This window comes from Colias croceus, chromosome 18, assembly GCF_905220415.1.
Source record: "Colias croceus chromosome 18, ilColCroc2.1".
Taxonomy (NCBI): domain Eukaryota; kingdom Metazoa; phylum Arthropoda; class Insecta; order Lepidoptera; family Pieridae; genus Colias; species Colias croceus.
Genome location: NC_059554.1, coordinates 6,473,292 through 6,491,891, shown reverse-complemented (window position 1 = coordinate 6,491,891; position 18,600 = coordinate 6,473,292). Strand labels below are relative to the sequence as shown.

Here is an 18,600-nt window from a genome sequence, read left to right as displayed (position 1 = left end):
TCCTATAGTTTACACGCGGGTAAAAAACGAACGACACCATAAGACACCAGATGACCAGGATTGAACAAAATGTTTATTCCATTTAAACCAATTTAATTTCACAATTATTTAACAACTATATACTTAATTAATTAATGATTTCAAAACTAATTCTCTCTTTTCAGAGCGTCAACAATTCATCTCAAACAGCGGTCTCGTATTTGGAATTAACGCCATCTGTGATCGACAATGGCGCAACTCTAGCGTGCATAGCAACCAACACTGTCATGGCGCCCGGCAGAGACTCCAAAGCTGATGTCGTTGTACTGAACGTTACCTGTAAGTATTTGCTATGGTACGATAGATGGAACTATAAATTAAAACCTTTGATTACCAATCTTACTATGTACCTAATTCTTCCTTAGCAACAGGGAGGTTCTGAGAAATCGGATTACTGCTTTGATTAAGATCCGCGGCAATTGTTTTTTTTTTTTTTGCTATAGCCGGGTAATCTTTCACAAGAAGTGATCGTCTTTTGAAAGATTACCGGCTACAGAGTTGATAAAAAATGCAAGATAAATTTTAATTTACCATCGATAGGCTCGAACAAAGTGGTATTTTTATACTCTGAAGCCTAGGTATTTTATGACGCACAGGGAAAAATTCTTAGACCTCTTTTTAATTGATCTGAGCGATAACATACATTTTGTTAAATCTGACTCACCTCTGAATAGGAACTGCTAAAGATTTTCACCATAAAAGAAGTACCTACATAACTAAAATGCGCACCTGCTACTGGCTAATAGAATAAACTTATTGAATACAATTAGATTTGGTAACACAGGGGCACACCAAATAATAATAAATACTATATTATAAAGATTAATAGAAACAAAGAGAAAATGGCACAAGAATAAATGACACTACTCTTTGCCGTTAACTCCTAAACATTGACATTTCAGATAGCCCAATAGTAGAAATAATAAAAGAAGGAGATGGAAGACTGAACGAGATCTTGGAGCTGGACCAACTGCATTTGATATGCGATACAAAAGCTAACCCACCTGTTGAAAACTACACTTGGTATTTTAATGTAAGTACTTTAATTACATTTGCAATATTTAAGTACTTTCAATCAATTTCTATGTTTTTTTTTTTTTTGTAAACCATAATTTATCTTACTTTCTTCCTTAACCACATTGCAACAAATGAATAAAATTTTTGACCAATACGTAGTGGATCGTTCATTTAAACATAAATCCATTGAAATACCAGAATATCTTTGTTATTACAGGAAATAGAGATTAAACCAAACAGCATATGGGGCAGTGAGACGAACAACCAAGCTCTCATCGTAGAAGAAGCTGATCGGAAGCATGCTGGGCGCTACTCCTGCTCTGCTAGCAACAGCGTTGGTGAAACAAGATCTGAATTCATTAGTATTATTGTTTATTGTAAGTGTAAAAAAACATAATTTATAACTACGTAAAATGATATCAAGTGAAGTACGTAAATTGATATTCTTTCTGCAAAAATATAAAGTTACCCGTATACCCCAATATTTAAAAAATAATTTAGTTTCTGACTGTGTAGGTTAATTAACCAGTTAACAATAACAATCAAATGTTGTTTTGAATCATTTGAAATCATATTTTCATTCTTCATTGATTATCTTAGTATTTGTGCTGTCATAACATATATTTATTTTCATAAACGTTTCTACCACTTAAATATGTGTAGCAAAAATTGATCATGACTAATATTATATTTCTAGATCCACCGGAATGTATAAGCTCAGGAATTAGTTTAGTTAAAGAAACATTGAAATGTAACGTTCGGGGCTTGCCAGAACCCGATACGTTCTTTTGGCACATTCAGCCATCTGATGAGGAGATGCAGCATCTTACAACTGGGTCTCCAATCTTGCCACTAAGCCAAATAACCGGGACATTATCCCATACTATAGATGCCAGTTGCGAAGCTGGTAACGGCATTGCATCTCAAGAAAAACCATGTAAGAAATTATTCACGTTGGAACAGTTGAGACCTCCCCAACCTCAGCAATGTGATCTGGCGTATGAATATGAGGAATTTCAAATGAGATGTGTTCCAGGTAATTATTAATTTTAATCATGTTATTGTTATGCTCATATAACCTGCTATCACTTTTATTGGTTTTATGGAAGGATATGAATATTATGTAAGGATAACGTTTGTATTTTCAGTTGAAAATGCCACATACTATGAAGTGTCTGTGTGGCGAATGTCTACTTCGAATGCATCATTGTTTCTCGAACGGCGAGGCGCAATGGGGTTTGGAGTAAGCCAAGCCCTAGCGCAGGGGGGCGGAGTGCCCTGGCTTGTCAGAGGACCCTTAGGAACCTTGAAAATTGGGGATGAAGCTGGAGCTTCCGCGTGTAATAGATATGGGTGTTCCAGGGCTTTGCTTTTACGGCCTACTGAGAATTTGTTACATGCAGCTGGCGCTCCATGGTGGAAATGTAAGTAGATACACCTTATTTACTGACTAAACAGGATAGATAATAGAAAAGCACACTAGAATATTTCAAACTTTTATATTCGGAAATGTAGTAAGTAACAATAAAACATAAACCTTAACACATTATGATACAAGGAAACCTACCTTTTGTAAAATAATAAATTACAATAAGAACTAACTGTACTAAAATAGTGTTTTCAATTTTATTTTGCAGTTCTCCTGGACAGAGATGTTGGTATATCCGTTGGGGCAATCGTGCTCGTGATAGTATTTATTACGTCAACAACACTTCTAGTGAGACTCGTGCGCCGGTCACGAAGCAAGCCAGCTCCTGTCATCCAGGTGCTGCAGTTGGATGACGTCGCTAGAGACTACTTGGATACGATAGGAGGTAGGTAAGCATGAGCTTTTTTACTCACGATTTGCCTTTTTTGCCGATCTAAGCCACATTGCAACCGTTTTTTCAGTTATTTCGTAAATCAGCATAAAAATATTTATAACGAAACAAGTCTGGAAAAATGATAAAAAGCTGAAGAGGTTTTGTTTTTTGTTAACGTTTGAATTTCAATAATTACTGGACAAATTTCAAATATTCTTTCGCCGTTGTATATTTACGTGATTCCCGAGTGCTATTTGTACCACAAGCGAAGGAGGACCACTAGTCTATTATTACATAAAAAAATATTTTGTCTCCTTATATAATTGTTAATTTAAAATGGCCGTGCCAGTAAATTGGAAAATTCGAATAAACTTAAAATCTTTTTCAGAACATAAAGTCCACGCATCCCACAGTCTAAGATCATGCAGCAGTGGATATTCTGATGGTTCCGGGGAGACTGCACCCACACTGGACAGGCGAAGGAAACCACGCACGATATGGGAGTGGGACCCACCACCACCAGACGTGACTTTAACGCTACATAGGGAGAGTGCAGTGTAAATAAGAAATTAATATTATACTCTATTTATGATAATAAATTGTTGAACTGCCTGTGAATATTTTTCTTTTACCTTACTCCAGCTGAACACTAGGCTAGTTCACGGAAGTCTAAGTAGTGGAAGTTTAATAGCTTTTATGCCACGATGATTGCAGGGAATCAAGGGATGGACCGTGGACGGTAGTGAAATATTAAAAAATTACATTTAATAATTAGTTACGTTTGAATTTGCTGTAAGTAACCTATAACGAAATATGATATTAATCTTAAAAACACAGGCTCAAAAATCATCTTCATATTTTACAATCTTACTAAAAAAAAGGTTTTTGTAATAATAAAACACGCAAACATTGTTAAAATATTTATTTTAAGGTCTTATAGTATCCAAAATCCACTCCATATGCTTTACTACATCCACATATATGTCGGTGTTTTTTATGCACCTCTTCAATCCGTGTGAGTATAGCCCATATAAAACATATCGGTTCACTTTATTGACCACATCAATACTCATAAATGGATCACCACCAAAAGCATTACATTCCACCTTCTCCCCTGACTCTAAGACCCCACAGAAGGTATCTTCAGACAGATCTTCCACACCATTAACCCTCCTGTAAATGTATGTGTAATTAGATATCACATACAATTCTATTCCTTAAAATTTCCAACACGTTTGCACAAACGGCCGGCCGACCGGTGGTAACATTGTGTCCACCACAAAACTATGAACTGACATTACCAGATATAACTATTTTTTCTATGAAACCAATGAAATGCCTGCCAAGCCAGAGGTCGATTCCCACTCGGGGCAAATATTTGGTATTTATTTAAAATTATATATCTATGTTTATCAGCCGTCTGGTTTCCATAACACAAGCGAAAGCTTAGTATGGGATCAGATCGTGCCGTGTGTGAAAAATTGTCCTGAAATATTTATTTATTAATTTTATTTAATGAAGATTGGATTCATTCAAAAATTAGTAGGTACTAGGTAGTAATCAAAACTTATAAAGCGATATTTCATACTTATATCAAACGACCAAACACTCTTCTTCTGAAACTATCACTTCTAACTATTATCTTAATCTTATGAAAACTTGAGATACTAACATATCCAGATCTTGTATGCACTTTTGAGGTTCAGCTATATAGGCAGGTATCTTCAAATATTTTGAGAATTCACGATTTTTACCGTCGGTGACCCAACCTGCTACAATGCCAGTCGTGTTTATTTTATTAGCACTTTGAATATGTTCAGATATCGGAAAGCATATTGGCGCTATATTTCCTAAAAAGATATAAATTTTCATTATGATAAATTCCGTCTAAATTATTTTGTTGAGATTGAAGATAACATAAAATTCTTATCGCATTTACTTATGGTATTTTAAATTTCGATATTAAAGTGCGCTTATATTTTCCTGATTTTATATAATATGAGAACAGAGGTTCTATCAATAAAATCTTAAAAAAAATATGGATGCCGTTTCATCGTTTTTAAGCTGATTTATAAAATAAGTCTAATTGAGAGTAGTGAGCGTATTTCCCAATCTAAAGGATTCTTCAGGACTTCAGGCTTCTGCTGGTTATTGTAAAAGCACAGGTAATATAAAACTGTACCAGATACTTGTTTGAAATTTTGTAGGTAATTAAATTTTGTACTTACTGTGGGAAAAATCAATTTCATTGTTAACACGAATTAGGGCGATATTATGTTTAATATTTGGTATTATCAATACATTTTCTGGGTGTGGAATTAATTCCTGGATTGTAAGATTCTGTAATAAATATTTTACAACAATATACAAAACAACGCAAATCAGTGGTGCACCCATATGATAGCTAATCGTACTTATCAGAAAAACATATAGATTAATATTTAATACCTGAATGAAATTTTCACAAATGTTACTTGCACCGGGCATACAATCAATTTCGTTCTCAGGATTATAATCCCCAAAACGCACAGTATTTGGTATAAGTCTTATGGCGCAGTGCGCCGTAGTTAACACGTATTTACTGTTTATAATAATTGCGTCACATGCCAGTTTCCTGGTAGGAGCTGAAATATACAAAGATTCGAATCAGTGGGTATCATATTTGTTTATCAACAGTTTTTAAGCTATTGCATAGCTTCTACCGCGGGCCTTGAGGGCGGGGACCGAATCCAGAAATTCCGTAACGAAAAACCTCACGCTCCCCACTCCGACGGGCACGGAGGTGTGGCTTGAAGGCATGCTATGCAATGGCTTTACCGCGGCAGCCCCGAGTGCCATTCATCTTATATATATGTATAATAATGGAACAGCTAAAATGAAATAAAAAATGTTGTGTGGTTTTATGAAACCACGGTAAAAGTGAAACTTTTTTTCACACTATAGACATTTAACTTAAAATTATCGTGTTTGTACGATAATTATCATACGTATCGTGCGTCACGCGACATGCGCTACACAGACCAAAAAGTTTGAGACGATGTAAGTAATAAAAGTTTCACTTTAAAAATAATCGTTACGGCAACTTCTAATATTAAACAATACATAACATTGCAACATTTAGCAACATTTGATCACTAATATTGCTAAAACTTTGTTCACATGTTGTCGCTCCTCGGGCGAGCACTTTTCTACTTACACTAACAACTCTGGAACACGCAGTAGCCAGTAATAGGTACCAGCAAATGCTGCTAAACAAATACTAATTTGAATCTTCTTCAGCATACATACCTAAGCATTCAGCATCCATATAAATTACTATCTGTGCCCTACGGACCCACAGAGCTCCACTCTTGTTGGTCTTAGCGTTATGATATATACCTTCCTCGATAAATGGGCTATGTAACACCGAAAGAATTTTTCAAATCGGACCAGTAGTTCCTGAGATTAACGCGTTCAAACAAACAAATAAACTCTTCAGATTAATAATATTCGTATTAAGATATAGTAGATATAGATATAGTATTTCAAACAAGAACAAAAATACAAACTTACAATTCAAGAGAGCTATCCATGGAAATTCATATAAATTCGCAACACGGCTGGACGTCTGGTAGTTGTCTATATAACCGCAGCTTGTCGGCAACAAATTTATGTTGGGGTGCCTGTCTAAATGTTTCGTGGTTAATTCAGAACAGCATACCTCGAAATAACAATACATTTATTATTAACGAAACTTATTAACAGAATGATATCACATTGAGGTTTTCTTAAATTATTTTTATTTAAATTGAAAAGATGCATCACTAAAGTTATATTATTAAAAATGGTCGTTAGAACAAGCTTCTTAGTCTTCGATGAGAACTTCTTCGTGCAAGTCTAGAAAAAATAAAGGCAGAGTATATTTGTAGTGAGTTTCGGAGTTAGGTGCTTAGAAATGAACAGATTAAATAAATAGATGTCACTCTGATATAACAAGCATACATCAGTGGTATTATCAGAATACATATGTTCTTATGAAATACTTACTTTTGGTATCCTATTGCCATCAATATATTCCACACCACAATACTTTTCTTTGAATTCTGTTTCTGTTATATCATCAAATTCTAGGACGACATTGCCAGAAGCTGGACATGAGGTGTACGGTTTGCAATCACTACAAACCTCTGAAATAGAAACGATTTAATATTATATCAACCAAAATAGCACAATAAATAAATTTAGTATTCTTATGGCTCTTTTGACCAGATATGAGATGTGCAACGTTTCTGTGCACGCGTTTTATATCCACCAAACAAATTGTTATGTATCTAACATTCAAAGGGATGTTAGCCAGTTGTAATAACTAATTACCTACAATTATTTATGACAAGATTTCCGCCCGCGGCTTCGCTCGTGTTTGCAAAGGAAATCCCGCATAGTTCCCGTTCCCGTGGGATTTCCGTTTTATCCTATGTGTTAATCCAAGTTACCCTCTATATGTGTGCTAAATTTCATTGTAATCGGTTCAGTAGTTTTTACGTGAAAGAGTAACAAACATCCATACATCCGTACTTACAAACTTTCACCTTTATAATATTATATACCTATTAAGATATTAAGACTAAGGGCCGATTTTTCAATCCTTGGTTAAAATCTATCCGTCCAATAAGTAACAATAAGTAAAAGTATTAAACGAACATTTTAAAATGTCACCTGTTAACTGCCAAATACAGGAAATTAGATTAAATTTTTGAAATGGTAGTTGTTGAGTAATGCATCTGCCCCCAAGGTTGCCCAAATAAATAAAATTAATACGTTATTCGATGAATAAGTTTTAACCAAGGATTGAAAAATCAGCCGTTAATCAATCTAATTAATCGTTAATTATATTGAGAAAAATAAGATCGTCTTAGCGGACGCACTGCTGTGCGACCAGATTCTGTCGCCTTAATCTTGTAGCTTTTACAAGATTTAGGAGACAAAATCTGGGCGCAACTATAACAAAAATAAATACAAAATATTGTTCATAACGACGAAGTTATCTAAAGAATTGAGAAACCTCCTTCTCCTTTGATATCTAAAGATTAATCGTATTTAATATATTTCATTAAAATATAAAAGAATACTTACTACAATGTATTGAGGACGTAAATAGCAATCCAAATATCACAATATATTGCATTTTGTATTCAGACACTAATTAAAAGCTATATATTAAATGATTAACGCACAAGATAACTTAGCTCGCACATTGCCAATGAACTAATGTAATCCTTGATGACCTTTATCTCTGCACTCTCAGGGCCACAGATATGCGAGCCGAACTTTATAAATAAGCTGTCGACCGCGACTTCGCTCGTTGATGTAGAGTTGGGTATGCTCCGCATGGTTTTAAATGACGAACACTTGACATAATATTCTCTATATCCTAGAAGGACACAGCAAGAAGAATTTGAGGGGCACAGTATGAAATACGAACGAACTTTTAATTCTTAGATATGTCGGTTACCTCGCAATATTATTTCTCTTTTTATTAAAATAAAGTCACATATTATATTTGGTTGATTTAATACCGGTAACGCACGATTGTAGAGCGACATTTTGCAAATGTTTTCCCATACATTCGCGCGAACATTCATGACCGGTCAGAGCAGTAGCAATGATAATTATATATGTGTATAATCTATGGCAATGACTGCACAGACATCAGATATTCCGGTTTATTAAAAACTAGCTTCCGCCCGCGACTCCGTCCGCGCGGATGTCGGTCTTCGCGTGGATGGTTTATTTCTCCATTTTGAGTAACTCTGACAATGACATCTTATAAATATCTATTGGACTCAAATACGGCTAGGCCTATAATAATACGCAACGTGTGTTCGCGGTTCTACAGAACAACGTCTATGGATAAAACTGAAAAATTAAGATTAATTTTTTTCTGCGTATTTTTCCAGTTTAAAAAGTATCCTATTTTACGCCTAGGATAATAAGGTATAATTATACCAAGTTTCATCGAAATCGAACCGTTAGTTTTCACGTGATGCCTGAACATACAGATAGACAGACAGACAGACAAAAATTTTTTTAATTACATATTTGGGTTTGGTATCGATCCAGTAACACCCCCTGCTATTTATTTTTTCAATATTTTCAATGTACAGAATTGACCCTTCTACAGATTTATTATATGTATAGACAATATTATAATGTTAATCAGTCGCCACCCAGCGCTCAGTGTTGAAGGTCAGAAATGACATAGAATCTGTTCCAAATAAAATATTATTATGTATTGTTAACATCTTTGAGTTCTTTAGTGATGAAGGAAACATAAAATGATACACATTTTATTAGTGTTTGGATTACTTCTGATACGAGATAAAATTGAATGCAGTCAGTATCCCTGTTATTTTTAAATACATATCTACATACGAGTATATATTTAGAATTATGTAAGATTGAATATTATGCGTGTTTAATTAAAGTTGCATGTTTATTATCTTGTCACATTTTATCTTATAAATATAAATACATAATATTAATGAAAATAAAAACGATTTATTAATAAACAATTATGTATTCACAACAAAATTGTTTTTATTACACATGCTTCTAATCAGTTATTAAAATTTAAAACTATCTACAGAATACGAGTTTGATACTATTGAGTGAACATTTTATTCGTTCTTGAGGTCACGATTGAACGAACAAACATATAAATAAATAAATAGCATTTAACAGGTATTTATGCAAATATGTTGAACATTTAACTCCAAATCTCTTTAAGCATATTTTAAAAAATACGTCAATAAATTAATACTTTTCGAAGAAAATGATGTCAACGTCTTTATAACAGTACCTACATATCATCTGCAGCAGAAGCCTGTAGTCAGTTGTCGTTTGCTCACCACCCTACTATACCGCGATACTTTCATCCATCAATTTATGCTAGTACTACCAAAGGGTAGAGAAAATAGCAGCAACCCGTAAAAGAAGTGATTAAATGGAAATTCGAAAAGATCATACCTAAATCGAAAAACTTTCTAGACAAAACGGCCGAAACTGTACTGTAGAGCCTGGGTCAAGTAACACTTAGCCCGTAGGTATTCAGAAAGAAAGCTGGAAACTTATAAGCGCTTACCGGCGCATGTCAGCGCTGGTTCGTTCATTCACAAAGGAAGCAGGTTGAAGCAGACCAAGACAAATTTTATATGGCAGCGCCCAGCGCTGATCAGCGCGTATTGAAGCTTGTTGGCACCGTTCAGCGCTTATCGGCGCGTGTTTATATATTTTCCTGTGCGGGTTACCATTGCTGACAAGCGCTGGTAAGCGCTTATAAGTTTTACCTGAAACAGGTCTTCAAGAAGCTAGAAAAATTTATTCTTCGCTTCAAGCTTATATAGCTAAAGACTTTACGAATGCTATGTATCATCCGTGTAAAGAGTAGCCTATAGCACGTAACCTCCTAACTATATCCGGAAACAAAAATCATAAAATAAACTCGCTGTCTATGAAGTGAAAGAAAGATAAAAAACAAACAAATAAACAATAAAACGCACGCACATAAAATATTAATAAGGAAGTCAAGATAGTAAAGTTAAAAGTTCATATAATATTACAGAGGTATGTAGTGACTGCATGGAATTCACGATATGCCCAGGGGCCCTTGAAGTATTATCAGAAGATGCTGATAGTGACACTAAGCAAGACTTCCAAAATCAGTTTTGTGGAGTAAAGTACGTAAACGGAAAGAGGATTCTTAAGGTGAGCTTTCAGTCTTTAATTCAACATATTTCCATGTCTCATCATCCCTACTAATATTATAAATGCGAAAGTAACTCTGTCTGTCTGTCTGTCTGTCACGCTTACCCCTTTAACCTCTCAACCGATTTTGATGAAATTTGGCAAAGACAATCTTTAGACCCTGAGAATGAACATAGGCTACCTTTTATTGCGAAATAAAAGGAAGCCACAGGCGATGCCGGGGCGGACCGCTAGTGTATTATAAATTGAATTTATATTAGTAAGGCAAACCAAAAATCTGTAATAACATATCAAATCCGCCCTCCAATTATTGTGTATTTCAAAATTATCACAAATCATTTTATCTAAACAACCGAGACATCAGGAGAATATTCAAGTATAATAACGAATAGCTTTCCGCCCGCGGCTTCACCTGCTTTATCTAAAATCTAATAAATTATAATATAGGTAGTAAAACCTTCCTCGAAAATTACTCTATCTATTAACATGGTATAAAAGAAGACACTTGGTCCTGAAAAACAGTTATAACTATTTTGGGAGCCTGGGTTAACTTTAATTTGTTAAATCCTAAAAAAAATATTATAATAAAAATCCATTTTAAAGATAAGCGCACATAGAGACGAACAGACAGCGTCAGCGACTTTGTTTTATATCATGTAGTGAAGGTAAAAGTCATCTATAAAAATTCAATCGTCAATAATTAACCATATTATACTGTTTTGTAACATTACCCTTTTTATATAGGTATGTTGTTCAGATTTTGTCAGACCGCCAAATGAGGATTTCACGGAACATCGAAATTTTTACCTTCTGCCGAATAGCTGCGGAATCATAAATGTGACTCCCAATAACTCGCCGAGTGCAAAACTATATGAATTTCCGTGGATAGCTCTCATTGGAACTGAATATCGTAAGTTTTTAATAATTATTATACTTAGCCTGTTTTTTCTTATTTAGGTAAAAAGGTATTATTAAAAAAATTTAGGTAAAAAGGTATTATTAAAAATTCTAAATAATTAATTGAGACTGGTAGCTTTATTATTATCCTATACACTCATGAGCAAAGCAAAATAGAATACACTCAGCTAAGATTGTTGACATCATACCTAATTAGAAAATCTTTAACAGAATTTGGAACGAAGTTTCTTATTGCGCGTTGCGAAAGGCTAGACGAAATAAAATTAAGACCAAATTTTGTAATTTGTAAAGACGTGTGCCGTGCGGCGAGCGCGTGTTTCTCTCTCTCTCTCTCTCTCTCTCTCTCTCTCATAGAATTTTTGATTGAATTTTCTGCAGAATTTGGCGAAAAATTCGTTTGCGATGGGGTCATAATATCTTCTTATTATGTACTGACGTCGGCATCTTGCGCCGACGCTCCTATAACTTTTGTTAGAGTGGGCGACTACAATCCTAACACTCCGATTGACTGCAAGCCAGATAATTCGGAAGTTTGCGAAGATCATACACAGGTTTATTGTTTATTTTATACAAAATATTTAAGTATATAAGTTCACTTAAATTATAAATTTGTATATTACACATTATCTTGAAGTTTTGTTAAGAAATAATGTAATAAAACTTGTGCGTATATTACTAAGATGTAAATACTAACAGTGACAATTTATTTTTACAGAATATTTTCATTAGTGAAATAATAAAGCATCCAAAATATGTTGGAAGTATACCGGATATCAGAAACAATTTAGCACTCCTTCAACTTCGGGAACCAATAGACTTTTCGTTTAGTAAGTAATACAAGGTTACTTGGTTACTTGTAAAACACCAGCAACCTCGCAGGACAAGATAGCACATCTTAAGTAACAACATTTGTTCTACGACTTCTGGCATAACGCAATAAATTATTTTTAAATGATTTTTTAAGCCTTTATTGTACTATCCTAACATTTGTAACATTAATGTAAGAGTTCGGGTTAGTTTTTAGGGTTCCGTAGCCAAAATGGCAAAAACGGAACCCTTATAGTTTCGTCATGTCCGTCTGTCCGTCTGTCCGTCTGTCCGTCTGTCACAGCCGATTTACTCGGAAACTATAAGTACTACAGTGATGAAATTTGATGGGAATATGTGTTGTATGAACCGCTACAAAAATATGACACTAAATAGTAAAAAAAAGAATTGGGGGTGGGGCCCCCCATACATGTAACTGAGGGATGAAATTTTTTTTTTCGATGTACATACCCGTGTGGGGTATCAATGGAAAGGTCTTTTAAAATGATATAAAGTTTTCTAAAAAACATTTTTCTTAAAGTGAACGGTTTTTGAGATATCAGCTCTCAAAGTCGTAAAAAGTATGTCCCCCCCCCTCTATTTTTATAACTACGGGGTATAAAATTCTAAAAAAAATAGAGGTGATGCATGCTAATTAACTCTTTCAACGATTTTTGGTTTGATCAAAGTATCTCTTATAGTTTTTGAGATAGGTTGATTTAACTGTAATTTATTATATTTGCTGCTACGGAACCCTTTGTGCGCGAGCCCGACTCGCACTTGGCCGGTTTTTACCTGATAAATTCTCCCCGTTCAAACTGTGACATAGCATTATAATTGGGTTTTTCTTAATCCCATGAATAAGCCGTATATAACTCGACTTATATGAATTACAAGAATTAATTAATCGATGAGTGACAATTGAAACAAAACAATCGGAATGGAGGAAAATGTATGAAAATATAGGAACTACACATTATACTCAATATATATATTATTTTATACTAATACTAGCTGTGCCCCGCGGTTTCCAACGCGGTTTCCAACCAAATGGGAATTTAGCATTTACGCCGTTAGTACACCGACGCATTCGCGAGCGGCAGCGAAACAACGAAAAATCTGTCAGTAGTATGGCAGGTTTTCGCATATGATATGTCCCACTCTAGCACATAGATAGATGAAATAGTTGCGTCCTTGTCAGTATTGTTTCGCAAGGAACTGCGAAATGGCCATTACAAAAAGTTGTGAAAACATTGCTGTTTACTAACGTTCCGCAGATATTTCGCTACGCAGTAGTTTCGCAGAGATTCGCTGCCGCACGCGAATGCGTCGGTGTACTAACGGGCAACGGCGTTAGCCTTAGAATACATATTTTATAGCCTGAGGTAAAAGCGTCAAGCGTAAAAACACGTTCCGTCTGAAGTCTGCTAAATATGCTGCGTTAAGTCGGTTACATTGCTAACTCCTTTCGGCTAATGTTTTATATGTATTTTTATATGTTTTATATGTTTATTGTGTCTCGCCGAACGACTTTAACTGTTAGTTTGTTTGCCTAGAAAGAAAGAAAGAAAGAAACGTTTATTAATATACTGCTTCTTCGTCAGTTTACATATTGTATTCTAAGCATTTGACTTATAAGCGGACGAAGCCACGCGTGGAAAACTAGTATAAATATACACTGAATAAAATTTATATTCTAATAAGTAATAACTTATCTTGCAGGAAATGTTGCGCCAATATGCCTTCCGATACATGCAAACCTGAGTTCAGTCAATGAAACAGGAACAGTGGTAGGATGATCCCATAATGGTATATATGAGCAAAGAAATTATGGACAACTTCAAAAATTTCAACACGAAATTAAGCCTGAGACTTTGTGCATATCCCTTCTCTCTAGGTTTGTATGGCTTACCTTTATATTATTATATAAGATTAATTTTAGAAATAGTTTATATTTCAAAGTTCTTTAAACTATGACGTATTTATTGATACCGTAATATTGGTTAAACTTAACTTCTAGATAAAATACTTGTTATACCTAATTCAACCTAATAAATGGTGAAAACATATTATCTATACTAATATTATAAAGCTGAAGAGTTTGTTTGTTTGAACGCGCTAATCTCGGGAACTACAAGTCCGATTTGAAAAATTCTTTCGGTGTTAGATAGCCCGTTTATCGAGGAAGGTTATAGGCTATATATTATCATCACGCTACGACCAACAGGAGAAGATCCACGGGGGTGAAACCGCGCGGAGCAGCTAGTTCTGTATACAATTAAATAACAATTTAAATAAGTGTTAACTGCTCGTTAAGTGGAATCTTTTTAATTAGGTACCTATACCTCAGATAATAGTAAAAGCTAAAATATACAACTTGAAATTTATATATCTTTTTAGGCTGAAAGTAAACGTGACATCGATGGAAAACACGTTTTGTGTGATCACAGACCCGAATAGTGTGTGCAATACCGTAGCAGGTGATCCCTTTATGATAATCCGTAAATACAACCGAGTAAACCGCTACATTTTATATGGAATATACTCACACGGTACTAAAGAATGCATTGGAAACGCACCAGAGATATTTGTGGACGTCACCAAAATGGTTGGCTGGATTTTGGATACAATTCAAGTATAAAGAAACCATGGAAAAAAGATTTTAAAGAAAGCGCCAGCAGTATCGAACAGGAAGCCTGAGTATTATATAAAGCAATGTACAGGGTTACTTGTAAAACACCGGCAACCTCGCAGGACAAGATAGTTAACATCATAAGCAACAACATTTGTTCTACGACTTTTGATAATTTGTTAGATTTTATTTTCATACAAAAATAAATATTCATGTATTTTTCCGTTTGAATATTATAAACTCTACGCCTCCCAAAAATTATGTAAACAAGAAGCGAACGAGAGGGGGAAGGGGGCGTCGCGTCGTCCATCCGATAATGAATAGAACATAGACTTACAAATGTTAGGAGAGTACAATAAAAGTTTAAAAAATCATTTAAAAATAATTTATTGCGTTATACCAAAATTCGTAGAACAAATGTTGTTACTCATGATGTTAGCTATCTTGTCCTGCGAGGTTGCTGGTGTTTTACAAGTAACCCTGTATAAAATAAGAACTACTTTCAATACAATAATAACGTTTATCAATAATAACATTTAGTGAATAAAGATACTAAGTACATGTAGTGTTTTATTGTTTAATGTTATTTCCGTTTAATTTATTAATTTTAGTGATAAAAATTATACCATTATAAAATATCATCACACGTAAAAACACGTAATCAATACCTCTAATATCTACACATAATCCTATCCTACTAATATTATAAATGCGAAAGTTTGTGAGGATGTGTGTGTGTTTGTTGCTCTTTCACGCAAATACTACTGAATCGATTACAATGAAATTAAGCACACATATAGAGGGTAACTTGGATTAACACACAGGATAGATTTCATCCCGGAAATCCCACGGGAACGGGAACTATGCGGGTTTTTCTTTTAAACGCGGGCGAAGCCGCAGGTGGAAAGCTGGTCATACATTACCATAAGAACACTCCTAAGAAAACATAACTCATAGTGCAAATAATAAGTATACGTAGGTAATGAAGAGAAATGAATGAAGGAACATATTTTGGGAGCTTTTAGCAGCTTCGCTTAAAAAAGATTTTAGAACTTTAAGACACATTAGATTTTGTCTTCGTAGCAAAGTTCGTAGCAGAAAACGAAACAGCCTTCATAATAAAAAAAAATATCTTTGCTCAAAATAAAATTCTTATAAAAATGAACTAAACCTAAGTTTTGTATCTCTAACTGCTATACGAGAAAATCAAGTCCTTTTAAAAAGCCATTAAAAATAAAGAAAGAACATTAATTATTTGACTTCACAATCCTACTAATATTATAAATGCGAAAGTTTGTGAGGATGTGTGTGTGTTTGTTGCTCTTTCAAGCAAATACTACTGAACCGATTACAATGAAATTAAGCACACATATAGAGGGTAACTTGGATTAACACATAGGATAGGTTTCATCCCGGAAATCCCACGGGAACGGGAACTATGCGGGTTTTCCTTTGAAAACGCGGGCGAAACCGCGGGCGGAAATCTAGTATACAATAAACACTAGCAATACAATTCAAAATCAAGACAATACAATTAGAAACAAAATTTTTAAGATCATAGATCACAGTAGTTATACGTCAAATTGATAATTCTCATTTACGCACAGAAAAGGAAATTAATATAATTCCTAGAAAAATAAGATTTTTATAAACATTTTTATATTTTCCTTCCGTTTCAATTAATTTATACGTTTAACGGTTTAATCCAAGCTGATGCCTGATACACAATATATAGAATACATAATATATATAGATGATACTTCACAATGATTATATATTAATAATCATATTATATTTAATGAAAAAAAAACTTTTTTTAAAGCATTTTAACGAGCTTCAAAAAAGGAGGAGCTTCGCAATTCGACTGATCGTTACTACAGAACTTACGACTGGGTGAACCGATGTTGATGATTCTTGCTTTCCAATTGGTCCTTCTTAACGTCCAGTTTGGATTTGAAGCTTAAGTTTTTTAAGCTATTGCATAGCTTCTATCGCGGGCCTTGAGCGCGGGGACCGAATCCAGAAATTCCGTAACGAAAAACCTCACGCTCCCCACTCCGACGGCCACGGAGGTGTGGCTTGTAGGTAGGCATGCTATGTAATAGCCACCTAGTAATAGCTTTACCGTGGCAGTCCCCGAGTGCCACACGTCTTTTTCTTTAATAATTATGGATATTTTCGCAAATATATTAATGTATGACATATTTTGTTTTTGCCGTAAGTGAGAAACGTTTATCAATAATTTATGCACGAATTATCTACACTCGACAGCGTACCTATTCAAGAGTTACAGAATATAAACAATTGCGGTATTGATTTGCGATACCTATTGTTATTAATTTATCTGGTTCGTTATACGTTTATAATTAATTTTAAAGCAGGCACAAACTATATTAAAAATATGTTATTTTTATGAGAAAACTGTTCAATTCTATACCTAATTATAAAATTAAAATGCCACACAGCCCTTTCGAAGGAATTTTTGTATTAAAAACTAGAATAAACCGCCTCTAAAAAGGAATAACCAACTTCAGAATTGGTGACTAAAGTATGTAAAATATTTATTATGAATCATCGACTTACATTGCCTGCCTGTGGTTTCTATATACTCAACGGTGTATCATACATATATACTTAATATATTATATTATCCATACTAATATTATAAATGCGAAAGTAACTCTGTCTGTCTGTCTGTTACTCAATCACGCCTAAACTACTGAACCAATTTCCATGAAATTTGGTATGGAGATATTTTGATACCCGAGAAAGGACATAGGCTACTTTTTATGCCGGGAAAATGACGCAATCCCGGAAATCCCACGGGAACGGGAACTATGCGGGTTTTTCTTTGACTGCGCGGGCGAAGCCGCGGGCGGAAACCTAGTATATCTATAAGTTTTGAGATATTATAGTCTACTCAATCGAATTTTTTATCGATATCGATAGAAATTTATAGTTTTTGGTTACTTATTTAACTTTTAATCATCTTTAGTGTTCGATCCAAATCCTAGTCTTCCAGACAAAGAAGTAGCAAAACATGAAATAATACACCTGGAAACAATTAAAATTTATATTACATATCAACCCGTTATAGATATGAGTATAATAATATGTCAAAGTTCAGCTGTTTATATGAGATTAACATAAACATGTCATGTTTACAAAGTTATAAACTATAAATCTATATAATACTAATATGTATATTATATTATTCGGTAGCTGAAGAGTTTGTTTGTTGGAACGCCATAATCTCAGGAACTACTGGTCCGATTTGACAAATTATTTCGATCTTAGATAACCCATTTATCGAGAAAGGCTATAAATTATATTTCATCACGCTAAGACCAATACGAGTGAAGCTATGAGGGCAAAACCGCACAGCTAGTTTACAGATAAAATTAAAACAACCAGACCAACTTGGCCTTCACGTCCGAAGGAAGTTCTAAGACTGGAAAAAACGTGAATTAATATGAACTTCGAAGAACTATATGAGCTTTTAGCTAGGGGAATTCAAGAGAAAACAAGGCGTCATCTACAATATTAGTTACTTTTAAGTATGCCGATGTCACACTTATATATTTGACGCCCCATTTCCTTAAGAATACAATTAATATACTTCGGAGCTTTATGTATATAAAC

General features: G+C 34.3%; 3 protein-coding genes across 5 annotated transcripts in view; 2 read left to right on the top strand and 1 right to left on the bottom strand.

The window, feature by feature from the left end:
- LOC123699989 (hemicentin-1-like) overlaps positions 1-3,470 on the top strand; it is a 91,269-nt gene extending 87,799 nt beyond the window's left edge. For 2 of the 3 annotated variants that reach the window (XM_045647065.1, XM_045647064.1), the window contains exons 8-14: positions 165-318; positions 942-1,072; positions 1,274-1,433; positions 1,754-2,092; positions 2,205-2,480; positions 2,694-2,870; positions 3,247-3,470. In XM_045647065.1, coding sequence (XP_045503021.1) covers positions 165-318; positions 942-1,072; positions 1,274-1,433; positions 1,754-2,092; positions 2,205-2,480; positions 2,694-2,870; positions 3,247-3,419 — 1,410 coding nt within the window. In that variant the 3' untranslated portion in view covers positions 3,420-3,470. Of the gene's footprint in view, positions 1-164; positions 319-941; positions 1,073-1,273; positions 1,434-1,753; positions 2,093-2,204; positions 2,481-2,693; positions 2,875-3,246 lie in introns of all 3 variants that reach the window. The other variant, XM_045647066.1, reaches the window with a different exon arrangement.
- Positions 3,471-3,765: 295 nt separating this feature from the next.
- On the bottom strand, positions 3,766-8,124 carry LOC123699827 (phenoloxidase-activating factor 1-like). The gene is made up of 7 exons (XM_045646860.1): positions 7,971-8,124; positions 6,885-7,024; positions 6,411-6,558; positions 5,307-5,482; positions 5,087-5,198; positions 4,531-4,708; positions 3,766-4,031 (listed from the first exon to the last, which is right to left on the bottom strand). Exons 1-7 carry the CDS (start codon positions 8,020-8,022, stop codon positions 3,785-3,787), a joined length of 1,053 nt encoding a protein of 350 aa, XP_045502816.1. The 5' UTR covers positions 8,023-8,124; the 3' UTR covers positions 3,766-3,784.
- A 946-nt stretch (positions 8,125-9,070) lies between these two features.
- LOC123699826 (phenoloxidase-activating factor 1-like) lies at positions 9,071-15,126 on the top strand. Its single transcript, XM_045646859.1, has 7 exons — positions 9,071-9,230; positions 10,459-10,601; positions 11,346-11,511; positions 11,898-12,070; positions 12,235-12,346; positions 14,049-14,223; positions 14,727-15,126. The coding sequence occupies exons 1-6, from the start codon at positions 9,173-9,175 to the stop codon at positions 14,123-14,125; spliced, it is 729 nt and encodes a 242-aa protein (XP_045502815.1). The 5' UTR covers positions 9,071-9,172; the 3' UTR covers positions 14,126-14,223; positions 14,727-15,126.
- Positions 15,127-18,600: the final 3,474 nt, after the last annotated feature.

Excerpts from the sequence above, each read along its gene's own strand:
- LOC123699827 (XM_045646860.1), bottom strand. The coding sequence starts at position 8,022 with ATGCAATATATTGTGATATTTGGATTGCTATTTACGTCCTCAATACAT. Across the intron at positions 6,559-6,884 it reads ATGGCAATAGGATACCAAAA|GTATGCTGTTCTGAATTAAC; the intron begins GTAAGTATTTCA and ends TGTTATTTCGAG. Across the intron at positions 4,032-4,530 it reads TGCATACAAGATCTGGATAT|GAGGGTTAATGGTGTGGAAG; the intron begins GTTAGTATCTCA and ends ATACATTTACAG.
- LOC123699826 (XM_045646859.1), top strand. The coding sequence starts at position 9,173 with ATGATACACATTTTATTAGTGTTTGGATTACTTCTGATACGAGATAAA. Across the intron at positions 11,512-11,897 it reads TCTCATTGGAACTGAATATC|AATTTGGCGAAAAATTCGTT; the intron begins GTAAGTTTTTAA and ends AATTTTCTGCAG. Across the intron at positions 12,347-14,048 it reads ACCAATAGACTTTTCGTTTA|GAAATGTTGCGCCAATATGC; the intron begins GTAAGTAATACA and ends CTTATCTTGCAG.